The 17201-nt window shown below is 40.2% G+C and overlaps 1 protein-coding gene across 1 annotated transcript in view; it reads left to right on the top strand.

Annotated features, from left to right (window-relative positions):
- Positions 1–17201, top strand: part of TNRC18 (trinucleotide repeat containing 18) — a 725141-nt gene that overhangs the window by 562540 nt on the left and 145400 nt on the right. The window contains exon 21 of the mRNA XM_044088920.1: positions 14206–14281. Coding sequence (XP_043944855.1) covers positions 14206–14281 — 76 coding nt within the window. The remainder of the gene's footprint in view (positions 1–14205; positions 14282–17201) is intronic.

Here is a 17201-nt window from a genome sequence, read left to right as displayed (position 1 = left end):
TAACAAATGTAAAATAAAATAAATAAATAAATAAAAATTCCTGCATTCAGCTTCCGAAATGTCAGAACCTTCGAACTATTCATTTACTAGCTCGCCAGCCAGAACCTTCTCCAGTTTTGCCATTTTTTTTTGGGGGGGGGGGGGCTTGGGAAAAACAGCATGATGTGAAGCACTGCTTGTTTGTTAGTATTTTGGTTCAGCTGCACGCAGTATACAAAGAGAGAGAGGCTTAAGCCCTGAACTAATTCTTTAAAGATGACCAGCTGTGCAGCGTGCCCAACACTGGGACAAGTGGCATATTCAGATAGATGCAAGAATTTAAAATTCTCAGTCAAGGCAGTGGTTAAATCTTTCACTTGCAAAGTTCACTCTGATGCAGCCTTGAATTGGTTCAAGATTGCAGCTATCATTAGTTTGTGGCAGAAGCTTGAGTGGTGCACCCCTAGCACTCTGAGGGTGTATCATTGGACTTCGTACTCTGAGTCACCCACAGTTGTGCATCTGCAGCATGACTCCACTCAGCCAATTCATGAAGAACAAACTTTCAAGTATGTCAGTAGAGACCTGTGTATGTTACTCAAGATTCTGAAGTCTACACCACAGGCCTCTGTCTGTGTCATGTATTGACTGACCATTTAAGACTGAGGTCATTCCAATGGGTCAACATGTGCTATTTACATCTTTAAGAATAGCAAAGTGTCTGTGTCTAATATGTGTCACAGTGTAAGCCCTCTGCATCTTCTTTAAATCAAATGCTATCTCCAGTGTGTAGCAACTCTGCCCCAAAACATGGCATGTCTGTTGCACATCTGTTCTCATCTGTGCCCTCGTGCTGGGTGAGCCCAGGCTATGCTGCCTACAATTTCTGGAGCTAGTTTAGAGTTGGGACATTGTTTCACAGTACCAGAGGCTCACAGTGATGTATTCAGCCTGGTTTGGTGGGGATAGGCATTCATCCCTGAAATGCTATGAGTATGACATCCAGGGAAAAGTGGTAGTGAATGTGAAATTACAAGCGTGCAGACTCTAACAGTGATGTATCACTTTACCCAGGTCACAAAGAAGCTCCTCTTTTAGTCTAACTTGTATATAACTTGCTTCTCATCATTCTTTCCGTAGTGTTGTCAGATTTTACATTGAATTCTTTCCCTGTTATTAACTCTGTATTTTTGTAAGATGCTGTCCATTAATTACATTCGTAGAGAAAATGTGCTTCTCCACAGCTTTTCTGTTTTTTTGTTTTAATTATCATCATAGTTCATATACTATTTCTTTCCCTGAAGGAGGATACACTTCTGAACTTTTAAAGGACCACTACGGGCAAACAGTGAAAAAACATATATTTTTTATCTTGCCATGATTTACTGCACTTCCTAAAGCTGCCTGCAGCAAAACAAGTGCTCTTTCCTAATATATTTTTTTTTTTACTCTTGTCTGCCCACATGGGGGCAGACATTGTGATTCCTTTGGAAAGCTAAATCTGTCTCAGTGCACAGACTGTGAGAACAAATAGCCCTACCATTTGTTGTCAGACTAGACTTCCATTCACTTAGAATGGACCACCTGAAAAAAAATGCCAAGTTTGAGAGTCTGCAGCTCATGTGTCATTGACTGGTATGTGCTGAGTTTTACAAATGTTACTATTGATGTACTACACATTCTCTGAAAGAAACTTGCAAAAGTGTCAACAAATTACTGAGATAAAAAAGACTTTTCACAAGGAGCAGTTTTGCAAGTTTCAGTTCCTGGCCAGGTTACTCCTCCCATCTCCCCTCCTTCAGTGGGCTACAGTCTCACATTTCCAGCTTTACTAGATTCAACTATTTAGTCAACTTTGCATGACAGTAGACATCAAAAAAATCAGCCTGGTGTGCCACTAAAACTGTTCCCTTATATGTCTCTTCACTTCTGAATAGCATTTCCCCAGGAATAAAAAAAAAAAAAAGCACACACATTAGTCCAGAGTTTGGGCCAATCTATGCATTTCTTAATGTGCACAGTAAAACATTCAGTTTATAATGCGTTCTGGCTGCTGACATGGTTATCTTTACATAGTTATTCTCTTATAGCATAACCTGAACTTATGGTATTCAATGCCAAGCTTTACAACAGTTCTTAGTTTCTTAACAATGACCTCCCAAGCCTCTGATGTGACCCAGTACTTTGTCAATATACTGTAAATACATTGATTAATACAAATATTTGTGCACATATGACACACTCAATAATACACACATACCATCATTAAAACAAGATATATGCAATATAAATCATATCAATATAGTTGTGCTTTCTAGTTTATGACTCCGTACGGAAGCTTCTTTTTGAATTTATGTTCAAGCAGTTGTATATTTGTTGTATATTATCTTGTTTAATTGTTTCTCAATATTCTAACCACTGTATATGCTGCATCAATTGTAAAACTCTGATTTTACTCCTTTTATATTTTCTATGCTCTCTTTACAAAATAGCTATGTTTGTATAATTTATTTTTATTATTTTTTTATAATTGTTTACTATGTATCTGGAGCTTTTCTCCCCCAGCCTCCGCTGAAAATGGTCATCTTGTGTCCATTCGGACTAACCTGGTAAAGAAATAGAAAATAAATAAAAAATAAAATATACTAAGAAAATCAATCAATATACCAAGAAAAATCCAAAACTTAAGAAAAAAAAAACACAGAAGGAAGGAAAATGTTTCCTTGATGCTGTCATGAAAATCCCACGCAGTTATTCAGATATGAGCAAACATATACATATATTATAACATATATAATATAGTAGGCAAAACAACGTACCCAACACACACTAGTCATAGGTGAATTTATAGTCAGGCACACTGATGTCCCACTCACCAGGCTAAACAAGGAGAAGGTTACTGTCAGCTGCCTGTCGGGCACCAGGATCTGCCACATAACCCATGCACTCAGGTCACTCCACAACAAGTACAAATATGACTCTGTCATTGTCCATGTTGGTGTGAATGACCTGAGACATGCCTCCCTGGACTACGTGAAAAGAGACATGGAAGAGCTCTCCGATCTTGTAGCCCAGGGAGGTATGACCCTAGCCCTGAGTAGCATTCTGCCATCGCCCAGAATGATACCGCAGTACAAGGACAAAATGATTGACTTCAACAATTGGATAAGCTTCTGGTGTCATTCTAAGGGGATCCAGTATCTGTCTGCCTGGGATGACATGGTCGACAGACCATGATGCTTTGCTAGAGATGGCCTGCACCTGTCGCCCATGGGATTCCGGATACTGGCCTAAGGCTCTTGCCGCCCCTATAGTGCCTTTTTTAGACAAGTTTTAAATGTAACTGGAACAGGCAAGCAAAAACTGAAGGTAATGCTACTCAATGCTAGAAGTCTCACTCAAGGCACTCCTTAAAATGGAGAACATCGATACCTGTGCAGTGATGGAGACCTGGTTCAAGGCTCCAAAGAGCACCCCTGCACTACCAGGTTATAACTCATACCATACCTTTCGGCCACATAACCTGGACTGAAACATCAAAGGTGGAGGTGTGCCCATATTCATTAAGGATATCCACACCTCCAGGATAGCTGCTCAGCATAATGCATCCGAAGTTATCCAAGTTCAACTAACTCTGGGCAAAACTGCAATCCAAATTGTAGCTTGCTACAGATCCCCCATCATGCCCCAACATTCCCATTCCTCTTTTCTTGATATACTGGAAAATATTAGGGTTCAAACACCCTAATAATGGGCGATTTCAACTACCCCACCATTAACTGGGAAAACTACTCCTGTACCAACTCCTTCGCTCAATGCTTTCTGGAATTCATAAATTCCAGTGCCCTGGATCAACTTATTCACAACCCTACCAAGGGCAACAATATCCTAGACCTAGTCATTACCAACATGAGTGACCGGTGTTCCACACCCGAAGTCAACTCCTTGTTGGTCAGATCTGACCATAAGCTAATCATCCTAGATATCCACATCCCGCCCCTACCCCACATTAAGGAAACCACGGTAAAAAATTTCTCCATAGCCAACTTTATGCTTCTTAAGACAGAAGTGGCGAACTTCATGACACCCATGCAGATGGCCAATACAGTTACAACTGCTGAATCCTACACAGATGCACTCTATAAGCACTTGCATGAGTGCATGGATCGTGCTATCCCAAACAGAACCAAGAAGCTATCCTTCAAAATAAAGAAGCCAATCTGGTGGTCCCCTGCCATAAACAAACTGTACAACAGAAGGAAGAAACTGTTGCAAAAGAGAGTAAAATCCCATGAGTGGTGGAGCTCCCTGGTCAGCCTCAGTAAGACACGGAGATCCATTATAAGAGCCTCCAAAGCTAGCTATGAAAATAAAATCGCCACTGATTCTAAGGACAACCACAAAGCATTCTACAGCTATGTGAAGAATCTCAATGGCAACACCCAGATCTGCTCTGAGTTACAGCACAACGGCATGAAAATTACAGAACCAACTGATACTGCCAACATTCTGGTAGATAGGTTCAGTGCTAACTTTACCACCCTCTCGCGCCCTAAAGGGCCCATATCTATACAGGAAGAATGCAGAGTCCCTGTAATCACAACTACACAGGTAAAAGCTGCACTCTCTAAAGCCAAAAACACAGCATCCATGGGACTGGACAACATCCCGGGCTGTGTTTTACACTAACTTCAGAACAAACTGGCTCCCCACCTAAGCACCATGTTCAATCATAGCCTCACATCAGGCTTTATGCCCACTGAATGGCGCACAGCAACAGTTATCCCACTCCACAAAGGGGTAGCCACCAGTGATCCTGGGAACTGTCGTCCTATTAGCCTGATGAGTTTGGTCTGCAAGGCCATGGAACGTATCATCATGTAACTCATAAACAAAGACATTGGTAACCTCCAAACTCTAGACCCCACCCAGTTCGGGTTTGTGAAAGGAAGATCATGCATCCTGAACCTAATCGACTTCTCTGAGGCAGTCGATGAGGCTAAGGTGGTTCACACAGCCTATCTTGACCTCGCCAAGGCTTTTTACACCTTCCCCCATTCTGGAATTATAGCTAAACTCACTAAACTAGGTATAAATCCCTATGTCACAAGATGGGTTGCCAGCTGACTCACTGACAGAACCCACACTGTAAAAGTTGCAGACTCCAAATCTGACATCAAAACCAGTGACAAGTGGAGTACCACAGGGTTCAGTCCTGGGACCTCTCCTGTTTGGTATCTACTTCTCTGAAGTACAAGCTAACACAGAAGGCATCTGGCTAACGAAGTTCGCAGATGACTGCAAACTAGGAGCCATAGTCAAGTCCCCAAATGATGTGGACATCCTACAGAGGGCCTCACTGAGACAGATGCCTGGTGTTAGAGCCATGGCCTCAAGCTCAATGCCAAAAAGTGCATTGTCATCCCCTTTAGTAAAAACTCTGTACCCGTGAGCTACCACATAGGTGGTAGTCTACTTAACACCGAATGTGTGATGAGACCTTGGGACCCAGGTGGACAGTAGTCTCTCCTTTGTTAATCACATCGCTACAGTAGTCAGGAAGTCCTTCTACGTGGCACACCTCATCACAAAAGGGTTCTCATCCAGGAATAAAAGAGGTCATTGTTCCCCTTTACTTGACACTCATTAGACCCATTATAGAGTACAACGCCCCTTTTGGAATGTACCTCAAGACATTTGCAGCAGCTGGAAAGGCCGCAGAAGTACCTCACAAAGAGGATTACTGGCCTCAAACAGATGCCCTACACTGACCATCTAAAAAAATTCCAGCTTTACTCCATAGCATATCGCCTACTCCAAGGTGATTTCTGCCTAACATATAAAGCTATGTCAAACCCAGAGCTGTTGGACATGCTACATCTAAAGAAATCCCAGTCCCTCTGAGCTACATGCTCTAGGGATCTAAACCTTGTCACCACAATAAACAGGACATGCTGGAGAGATGGATTTCTGTCCCAGAGACTTCCCATACTCTGGATCAAGCTATCCATCTATGTCAAGCAAAGTTCCTCATTAGCACTTTTCAAGAAAAATCTTTGAGTGGATGAGAGATGGGAAAATATACCCCAGGAATCACTTCTGTGGCTCTGCTCGACAGTGGCACAGGGAAATAACTTTCTTGGGTGGCATAAGCCAGGGTAACTTGTTGGCTAGGCTTACTTAGGCCCTTAGGCCGATAGCCTAGTAACTACGTATGAACCTATTATTAGACTAAATACAACCTATCATTAGACTAAATACAATATTACAACCTCCTTTGTATTTGTATAGTTATATATAACAATATGCAAACTACAATAAAAGTTATCCTAACCAACTTAATACTCTTAACCATATTTTTACCTGTCCTGACCTCAGCCCATCTCCTAACCTATTTTGAAAAGTCCAATCTCTTCCTCCACAACATCCCTCCAAAACAAACAACCACTGTTGATATCTCCCACTCCCATAAACACATTAACATCATCTCCACTCCCTGCTATATGTCACCTCAATACCATTGATGCACACATTAAGTACAACAACCTTTTAATAAAGAAATGGAAACTTCTAATTAACTATTCACACAACCCAATATCTAAACCACAAAGCCCTACCTTAAGGGATGGGGACATACGCCCTAATCCTGGTAACAACCAATGCATCTACAGTAAATATTCACTGTACGACTTCCCCAAACCTGCCAACATGACCAAATTCTCCAACCCTCTACTTGTAGCACATCTCAATATCTGCAGTATCAATAACAAAATTGCCCACATTCATGCTGTCCTTGATATTTACTCCTTCAACATTTTCTGCCTTACAGAAACATGGTTAAAACCTGGAACTAAGGATAATGAAATTATCCCCCCTGGCTATAACATATTGAGACAAGACCGATTAAAACGTAAGGGTGGGGGAGTAGCACTCCTCTACAAAAGTGGCCAACAGATCTCCTCTATAACTGAAAACCCGCCCTTGGACAATAAGGCTGAAGTCCTCATCTCCAGACTTCAAATCAGCCCTAACAAATCCCTTTATGTGATTTGTATCTACCTACCCCCTGGTAATAACAACACTATAATAGAAGATATTCTTAGCTGGGTGTCCTCAACTTACCCACAAGAAACAATAATGCTAGGTGACTTTAACACTGACTGGAAAACCTTCAACACTAATAACCCTTCCGCACATATTAATCTCCATAGTTTTATTCAAACTATCAACTCAACTACCAGAATCAACAAACCAACCAAAAAAGAGAGCACCTTAGACTGGATACTTATAAATAAACACCCACATACTTATAATGTAGGAACCTTACCAGATGATCTAAGTGATCATACTCTAAGTTATATAGTAAGACAAAAGAATGACATCTCTAACCCCTACCTCCAGGATTTCATGAACAAAGAAACACTTTAACCCTGTACTATTCCAAAATGAACTTAATGCATGTGACTGGAAACCTCCAAAAATACTCCCACTAGATAAGGCTGTCAAATATTTTAACTCTAAATTTCTTGCAATCCTAGATGTGCATGCACCTAAACGATAATGTGCATGCACCTAAACGATGATGTGCATGCACCTGAATGATGATGTGCATGCACCTAAACAATCTATTAGAATAAAATCCAAACCAGCCCCTTGGCTAACAAAAGACTAGACAAAAAATTCTACTTAGAAACAAAGCTTGGGCTAATTGGAGAACTAACAGAACCTCCCTTGAACAACAAACCTTTAGACAGCTAAGAAACATAACTAAAAAGGCTATACTCTCTGACAAAAAGAACTACTATTGTAAGCTACAACAAACACACCAAAAGAATCCTCAGAAATTTTGGACTAACATTAATAGGCTCCTCAACCCTGGTCACTCTAGCACACCATCCCCTCATGATGCTGATCATAATACCCCAAATCAAATAGCCAACAACTTCAACACCTACTTCACAGAGACCATACAATCCCTAGCTAGCCAGCTTTCCACTGATAACATGAGGCTTCCATCTTCTTTAGCTGGATCTCTACCAACATTTAAATTTCAACCTATCTCAACCACTTTCATCTACAAAATCTTACTAAAACTTTAAGCCTTGTACTCCTTCAGCCGACCAGTTACCTTCTGAATATTTGCAAATAGCAGCTAAAGTTATTGCCTTTCCCATATCCATCCTACTTAACAGAACCATTAATGAAGGAATCATTCCAGACATCTGGAAAATCTCCCACATCATCCCCCTACATAAAGGTGGTAAATCCAACGACCACTCTAATTACAGACCAATAGCTCTACTATCACCTTTAGCTAAAGTCATGGAAAAATGCATTCACCATCAGCTACTAGACCACCTAACTAAACACGACATACTGGCTAAGTGCCAGCATGGCTTTAGGCCATTTCATAGCACTACCACCTCTCTACTATCTTTCACTGACTCCATTTATAAGAATCGTAATAACAACATCCTCTCTTCTGCTCTCTTCATCGACCTTTCAAAGGCTTTTGATATGGTTAATCATCCCCTGCTTATAAATACTCTTGAACTTCTTGCTCTAGATACCCCAGCTATACAATGGTTCAAGTCTTACCTTAACAATAGGCAACAGGCAGTTCTCTGGGAAAGTAAATTATCATCCCACCTGCCAGTCACCCTTGGAGTCCCCCAGGGCTCCATTTTAGGATCTCTTCTCTTTTCACTATTCATCAACGACCTTCACATAGCAGTCCCTGAAGCCACCTGCATTCAATATGCCGATGATTCCACACATATGTTCTGCCAACTCCACAGCTGAACTACACTCTCTAACTCAAAAAGTATTCAACTCAGTAGAAGACTGGTTCCTGAAATGCTGCCTCCTTTTGAACACCAAAAAAAAAAACAAGCTTCTGGTCCTCTCCTATTGACTTCTCTATTAAATCTAACAATGGTACCCTCATCTTTCCCGATCCCACTACCAAACTATTAGGAGTCACAATTGACAACGACCTTAACTTCAATAACCATATAAATAACACCATTCAGACAGTGAACAGAAAAATTGGCTCCTTGTATAGAATCAAACCCTTCTTAACTCCTATAGCTAGAACCACCATTGCCCACTCTCACTTAATCTCAACTCTTCTCTATGCTTCTCCTATTTATACTAATCTAAAAAAATAATCTTCTCAAACTATCAAACTCCTATAACAGTATTGCCAGATTTGCCACTGGCAATGCATTTCAAACACACCACTGTCTGAATCTAAAGCAGCTAGACTGGCTTGAACTCCCTAACGTGCTAACTTTTTCCCAACTCACCATTGCTCATAAAATCTTTTACCAACCAAATAATACTCCAATACCCCTTATAATAATCTGAATTCCCTACGCTTCTCAAGTAAACTACTTGCTAGCATAAGTAAGTCCAATAACTTGTCAGGTGACAGCCTATTCTCAATACTGCTGGGAAACACTGGAACCTTCTACCTACCAATCTAACTCTACTACCTTCACTGTCACTCTTTAAGCAAATACTCAAAATTCACCTAAAATCACACTGGTTATGTCCCTGCACTAACCCTGATTAATCTACCACCTTTCCTATTTTTTATCTTCCTACTGCCTATGGATACACAATCATACTCTATATACCCCACTGTATGCTAAAAACTGGTCACTGTAAAACTTGTATAACCACAAGTGTTTATGTTAACTAACAATGAACTTTAGTGTATCTCTCTTATCAAACGATCACATGACTGTTATATTACTTTATACTCACCTGCTTAGTATTGTACTTTTGAAAATCCTTTTTATTGTAAATACCTCTTACTTTATTTGTTATACAATTGTATATTACATTTTGTGCTATATTGGAGCTTTTCTCCCTGGGCCTCTACTGAAAATGGAAATCTATCCAGTTAGACTAGCCCGGTCAACAAATGTAAAATAAAAAAATAAATAAATTATGTAGCATTGAAATGTGCTAACATTATAAAGGTGACAGTTCATTATTTACCCATAAAGCAAATGTCAGAGTGGAAAAGTTCAAATAGTGGATAAAGAGGAGGAGGGGAAGAGAAGAAAGAGTGAGAAAAGGTATTTGTTAGAAGTAATAATTAGGGTAGATATGGGAGGCAGGAGAAAAAATGAGTAAAAGTAACATTACAAGTAAGAGAAACGAAACCAAGGAAAAGAATAAATAACATGGACAACAAGATTTACTGTGTGTGTGTGTGTGTGTGTGTGTGTGTGTGTGTGTGTGTGTGTGTGTGTGTGTAAAAACTATAAAGCAAATCTGCACTGATACCTGCTTGTTGCCCTGCTGAGGGCAACACTTGTGCAAGTGCAGTGGACTGGCTCCAGTAGGAAGGGATGGCAGCATAACTTTCAACATTATAGAACGAGAAATCTGGACAAGGCCATAAATAGGGGACAAAGGCCCAAAAATGGGACAATTTATAAATATTGCACTTACAAACTTTATATAAACAGGTTTTGCATTAGAGTGAATTTTCTTAAGGATATGAAGTCTGAAAATCAAATGCCTGTCAACTTTCTGACTTCAGTGTTCAATGATTTGACAGAAAACTGCAATTTTATGAAAAACGGACAAAAAAATCTGGACTTTCTGCAAAAATCTGTACTGTTGAGAGATATGGATGGGAATCTTGAACCAACACCCATCAATCATTTTCATTTGTTTGCCAAAGCCATTACAGCAGTGTTTTGCATAGAGGTGGGACAAGCCTTACATTTGACTGGTATGTGGTGTGGGTAGCTGTGTTTGTGGTAGGTGGAGGTGTGCCTTTGAAAGTGTGGTGCGAATGTTATGGATTATGAAATGGAGAGATTAAGAGTAAAATTGTGCTCAGTGAAGTCCCTAGCAATTTCATCACTGCTTGATTCAGACATATACATTCCTATGTTTGTCAATACTGTGCTTGAGTGCATTGTTTTGGAGTGTGGTATCACTGCTACAGCTGCTGCTACTCTTTCAATACAAGTATCTGCTTTGGAAGTTTTCTCCAGGAGTCTGTTGCTGAGAGGATGAGAGACATGCTACAGGTATGCAACTAAGACAGACTGGGTAAAGCAATAGTAAGAACAAGTACTAGGTCACATCAGAGGCTTGGGAAGTCATTGTTAAGAAACTGAGAACTGTTGTAAAATGTATCATTAAATACCATAAGTTCAGGTTATACTATAAGAGAATAACTATGTAAAGATAACCATGTCAGCAGCCAAAATGCATTATAAGTTGAATATTTTACTGTGCACATTTTAAATGGATAGATTGGCCCAAACTCTGGACTGATGCGTTTGCTTTTTTTTTAATTTTATTTCTGGGAAATGCTATTCAGAAGTGAAGAGACACAGACATACAAAGGAACAGATTTAGTGGGACACCAGGCTGTGATTTTTTTTTTTTATGTCTATTGTCATGCAAAGCTGACTAAATAGTTGAACCTAGTAAAGCTGGAAATGTGAGACTGTAGCCCACTGAAGGAGGGGAGATGGGAGGAGTAACCTGGCCAGGAACTGAAATTTGCAAAACTGCTCCTTGTGAAAAGTCTTTTTTATTTCAGTAATTTGTTGACACTTTTGCAAGTTTCTTTCAGAGAATGTGTAGTACATCAGTAGGAACATTTGTTAAACTTAGCGGATACCAGTCTGACACATGAGCTGCAGACTCTCAAACTTGGCAGTTTTTTTCAGGTGTTCCATTCTAAGTGAATGGAAGTCTAGTCTGACAACAAATGGTAGGGCTATTTGTTCTAACAGTCTGCATTATGAGACAGATTTAGCTTTCCAAAGGAATCACGATGTCTGCCCCCATGAGGGCAGAAAAGAGTAAAAACAAAATAAAATTAGGAATGAGTACTTATTTTGCTGCAGGCAGCTTTGGGAGGTGTAGTAAATCATGGCAAGATAAAAAATGTATGTTTTCTTCATCATTTGCTCGTAGTGGTCCTTTAATTCCCTTACAGTTCATGTGCTACAACTCTATTTTTAGCAATTTGCATGCATCTTCATGCATAGAGACACTGTTTCATGGGGGGAGCTGTTTTTAAAAAGTGGAAAGCAAAGAAAAAGACCAATTTAAAACTCCTTTAAAATGGAGAAGTATAATTGATTTGCTGCCTGATGTTGTACACTAATGTTAACTTGCCAGCAGGATTTAATTACTTTATTGATGGGGCAAGCACCAACTAGGGTTTACAGTAATGTGTTAAGAGTTGTAAAACAGGTAATTGCTAACCTGTAAAATTTTATTAGTTTGGCAAAAAGTTGTGGTAGTTTTTTTTTTTTCAAACCAAAACTATCAGTTAAGATTGACCATTACCATATTGCATTGCAATTCTTTATATATTACAGTTGAGACTAATAAACTCTTAACCCAGCAATAATGTATTTGCATTCTGATGGCCTGTTAATGACTGAAGTAACAGCCACTAGACCTCTGCGTTCAGTGAATGTTTTGAAAGAAGTTGGCTACAGGTATATAACTCCCAGTGTCAGTTACCACAAAATCAGTGATCATACCTCTCAACTGTACACATTTTCATAGAATGTCCAGATTTTTGCCTCATATTTTTGGTCTGTTGTATATAAAGTTATGTTTTTATGGCAAATCATTGATGGTTGAAATTTCAGACTTCATACCCTTCAGAAAAATCCACGCGAATGCAAAATCTGTTAATCTGAATTAGTTTACTCCATCTCCGCTTCAGATAGGCTCCAGGTAGAGTGGGAGGACACTGCCAAAGTGGGCCAGGAGAGTCGGTGGGGAGAGGGCCTAGGGGTTGACCGGCTAACTAAAACGTCGAGTTCAGGGGAGAACCTTGGGGACCTGAGCCGAGGTGAAACTTGCCTGGAAACAGGCTTAGTCTTTGGCGGGGGGGGGGGGCGGCCTCCGATGAGCAGTTAGGGGAGTGCTTGCAAGGCCGGTCTTTCTTGACCTTATCCCCTTCCCCCGGCCTCTTGGTGGGCGGGTGAGTCCCAGAGGCTGGGTGAAGGTGGGATGTCCATCCCAGCAGTGGAGGGCAACAGGCCCTTGACAATCAGTTTGTCTCGCCTGTCCTTAAGAGCTCTGGGGTTAAATCCACCGCAGATAGGACAGGGGGACTGGAGGTGAGCTACCCCCAAACAAACCATGCACAGTGTGTGGCAATCCACCAGGGAAAGCTTATGGCCACACTCTGTGCCCCTTTTGAAACCAGGCTTTGGGGCATCTACCATGCCTTAGCCAGTTCAAATGTCTCTCACACGCACACACACACACACTACCACGAGGAAAGAGAAGGAGGAGGAGGATAAAAAAGCCTACAAGATACAAACTACGAAGAACCCCGTGAAGGTATAGAAAAGGTTAGGAGTGAAAAGGATAGTTAGATACCAAAAATTAAATTTTTTACACCTTAGCTGAACACCACCACAATGGAGCTCAGACCACTCCGCTCAGGCGGCAAACGAGATCTGAAGGGAGACAGGGGCATTATGGGTAAGGGGAGGAGCATGGAGCTCGGAGCCATAGCTGGAAAATGTGACCGTGTTGGATCCAATATGGATCTGAAGACCCACAGGTTGAAGACAAATGAAGTAGAACTACTCAGATGGAATGTTATGGTGAGTACATAACTTTTTTCTATCAACTTTCTAAGTTTGTAAGAGCAATATTTAAAAAGTGTCCTCATTTTTGGGGCCTTTGTTTCACCCATTATATCCGTTTTTTGTCCAGATTTCTTGCTGTAAGATGTTGAGAGGTATGTCGATGATGCTTACATTCCACTTGACATGCAGCACTAGAATCCAATCCTTTATTTTTATGGACCTCTGACATGTAGCAGTCCGATAAAAGAGGTAGAACTAGCTTTTCCATCTGAATGCCTTTCATTTTAACATGTTGAAGTCTTAAAGGTGTGGGTACTCCACTAAATATTACAGCCAGAGTTAATACCCTTTGATCAAGCCCTTTAAATTGAAATTCCAATTAGTATAAACTCTCAAGGGGTGTTTCACATGCAAAAAAAGGGCTTTGTTTGTCTTGCTGTCCTCTGTGATTTTCAGCCTTTTCTTGAGTTAAACAGTAATTGTCATGCACATTCTTTTCCTATTGAATGTAAGTTTTTTTGGGAAGATGGCGTTTCTAGAAATAGAAGTTGCCCCTTTGTCTCTAAATGCTGAGCAAGTCCGCATTCAGTTTCTTACTATTCTACCTAATTTTGTTTTCCAGTTATCAAGTGGTAGTGGAAGGAGAGAGAGGGAATCGTCCTCACATCTACTGCCTGGAGCAGCTACTTCAAGAAGCAGTAAGTTCTATCTAGAAGCTGAAGCTACACAGACAGAAAGATGAATGTTGCAAGATACAGTAGTGAAATCTGGTGATTTTGGGAAGCAGATTAATGACAATGGTTGTGTATGGGTGGGTGGATATCACATGCATTACCATATGAAAACTAAAATTACCATGAGTATGAAAATCCCTAAATGTTGTCTTACACTGTCATTTAATCACTGCATGGTTCTCATGAAAATCAGCTTTGGTTGTGTATTTTCTCGATCTAGACTGCATTCCTAATGATTCAAAACCGCTCCGCTGTTTTATCACATGCTGCTTTATCACATGCTGCTTTAAATCAGGTTATAAATGAGTTGTTTTGTTTTTTTTTTTCTAAAGAAGTGCATTCACAGTCTTCTGTGGTGAAATGTGCTGTTATTGACAGAGTCCATGGCTTAGACTCTACTAATGAATAAATACCACACAGAAATAATGAAAAATACCAGATTAATGATCTGCTCAAAACTGCAATTAGTCCAACAACCAACAAAAGAGCAGAACAAAACTTTGTGTCTTTCGTCTTTTCCCGGTTAGGGGTTGCCACAGCGGAACTCCAGTCCGCTAATGATTGGCAGTAGAGTTTTTACGTGCTGGCTTGCCGGGCCTAACGCACAACCTTCAACAAAGGAACACCCATTCACGCATGTCGTCACACAGAAAACGCTCAGAATTGAATGGGCAACGTCTAACTGTGAGGCGACAACGCTACCGCAGCACCACCACCGCCGCAGTCTCAAAAGAGCAAATCCAGATTACTGATAAACATATTTTATTCCAGAAACGCACTTATTTATTTTATTTATTTTATTTTACATTTGTTGACCGGGCTGGTCCAACTGGATTTATGTCCATTTTCAGTGGAGGCCCGGGGAGAAAAGCTCCACACATTAGAATAGAAAAAACAAAAGACAAATTCATAGGTACATTACCATGATTTGGCAAGTACAAATAGTACATTGCATGACATCAAAACCTATGTAAGGGATAAAAGACAATAAAGACAATGTCAAGTACATATTAGTAAATTACATTTGTAGCTTCTAAGTAATTAAGAAACACAATATTACTTGCAAATTGGGTATAGATATACTGACAATAATATATGAGGTATGTGAAATAGGTCAGTATTACACTAAAAGAGTTAACACTATATTGTTAGTAAAAGATCATTGAGTTAAAGTTGATGAGATTAGTGTCTAATGACAAGGGAGTTAGTTAGTCTGGGTTAACAGAGGGACACAGCCATTGTGATTTAAGGTATGGCTTGAGTTTGGTTTTAAATAAGGTAGTTGAGGTTAGGGAGGTTAGGTCATTTGGGAGGGAGTTCCAGATTTTGCCCACTGTGTTAGAGAACAGAGAGTCTCCAGCTAGATTATTGGTTTTACTTGTGTTTACCAGTATTTTATTAGATGAGTGCAGGGTCTTCAGGTTAAAGTAGGGGGAGATTAAGTTAGTAAGTATAGAAGTATTTGTAGGATGATGCAGTACCTTATGGGCAATAGCTAGTTGGTAAAACAGAATAAGATTTGACAGTTCTAACCATCCTAGTTGATTCAGATTATTGCAATGATGGGTTCTATAGGTGGAACTAGTTGCACATCTAGCAATGTTATTGTATGAACTGGCTAGCTTGTTCAGATTGCTTTTACATAGTTTTGTGTAGATAGGGCAAGCATATAGTAGGGTTGAGATTAAGTGGGTACGGGCAATGGTGGTCCTGGCTAGTGGAGTTAGAAATGGTTTGATCCTGTAGAGGGAACCTAGTTTCTTGCTTACTGTTTTTATAGTGTTGTTAATGTGGGGTTCAAAGGTGAGATTATCAATTAGTACTCCAAGTAGTTTTGTGGTGGAATCAGGAGTAATTATAGTAGTAGTGAAATGCAGTGGAGTGGCTCTGCGTGTGGGAGTAAATAGTAGCATTTTTGTTTTGTTTGGGTTGAAGATGAGAGAGCGGTGAAGAAGCCAGTTTTCAACTGTGCTAAACACATCTTGGGTTAGGGATTGAAGTTGTGATAGAGAAGAGGCTGAACATATGAGTGTTGAATCATCTGCATATTGGATACAGGTAGCCTGAGGTAATACAGAGTGTAGGTTATTAGTAAAAATAGAAAAGAGGAGAGGACCCAATATGGAGCCTTGAGGAACGCCAAGGGTAATTGGGAGATGGGAAGATAGGTTATTCTCCCATAATACAGCCTGTTGCCTGTTATTTAAATAAGACTGGAACCATTGTATTGCAAGTGGATCCAGTGAGAAGTTTCTTAGTGTGTTTGAGTAGTCGGTGATTAACCATGTCAAAGGCTTTTGAAAGATCAAAGAAGAGGGCTGAGTTATTATTACGATATTTATTAATGCAGTCAGTGAAGGATAAGAGAGCAGAAGAGGTGCTATGAAATGGTCTGAAACCATGTTGGCAGGTAGCCAGTAGGTTGTTTTCTAGTAGGTGGTTTAATAGTTGTTTGTGAATGCACTTCTCCATGATTTTTGCTAGAGGGGATAGAATAGCTATAGGCCTGTAGTTAGAAAGCTCTCTGGAATTCCCACCTTTGTGCAGGGGGATGATATGTGAGATTTTCCAAATTGATGGAATAGTACTTTCTGAAATAGTTCTGTTAATGAGAATGGATATGGGGTGGGCTATGGCTTTGGAGGTTTTTTGTAGGTATTCTGCAGGTAGTAAATCTGCAGCAAGGGTTGTGGGTTTGAGTTTCTGAATGAGAGTGCAGGTAAGAGATGTTGGAACTGGTTTGAATTGAAATAATGGGGGGTTGTTAGGGATGGAGTTAGCAGCAGATATAGTGTCAGGAGATAACTGTTTGGCTAAAGATTGAATGTTGTCTGTGAAGAAAGTGTTAAAGGAATTGGCAATTTGGATAGGGCTGTTGAGATCG

The sequence above is a fragment of the Protopterus annectens genome, chromosome 12.part0 (genome assembly GCF_019279795.1).
Source record: "Protopterus annectens isolate FY-2018-M chromosome 12.part0, PAN1.0, whole genome shotgun sequence".
Taxonomy (NCBI): domain Eukaryota; kingdom Metazoa; phylum Chordata; order Ceratodontiformes; family Protopteridae; genus Protopterus; species Protopterus annectens.
This window is presented reverse-complemented; position numbering and strand designations above follow the sequence as displayed.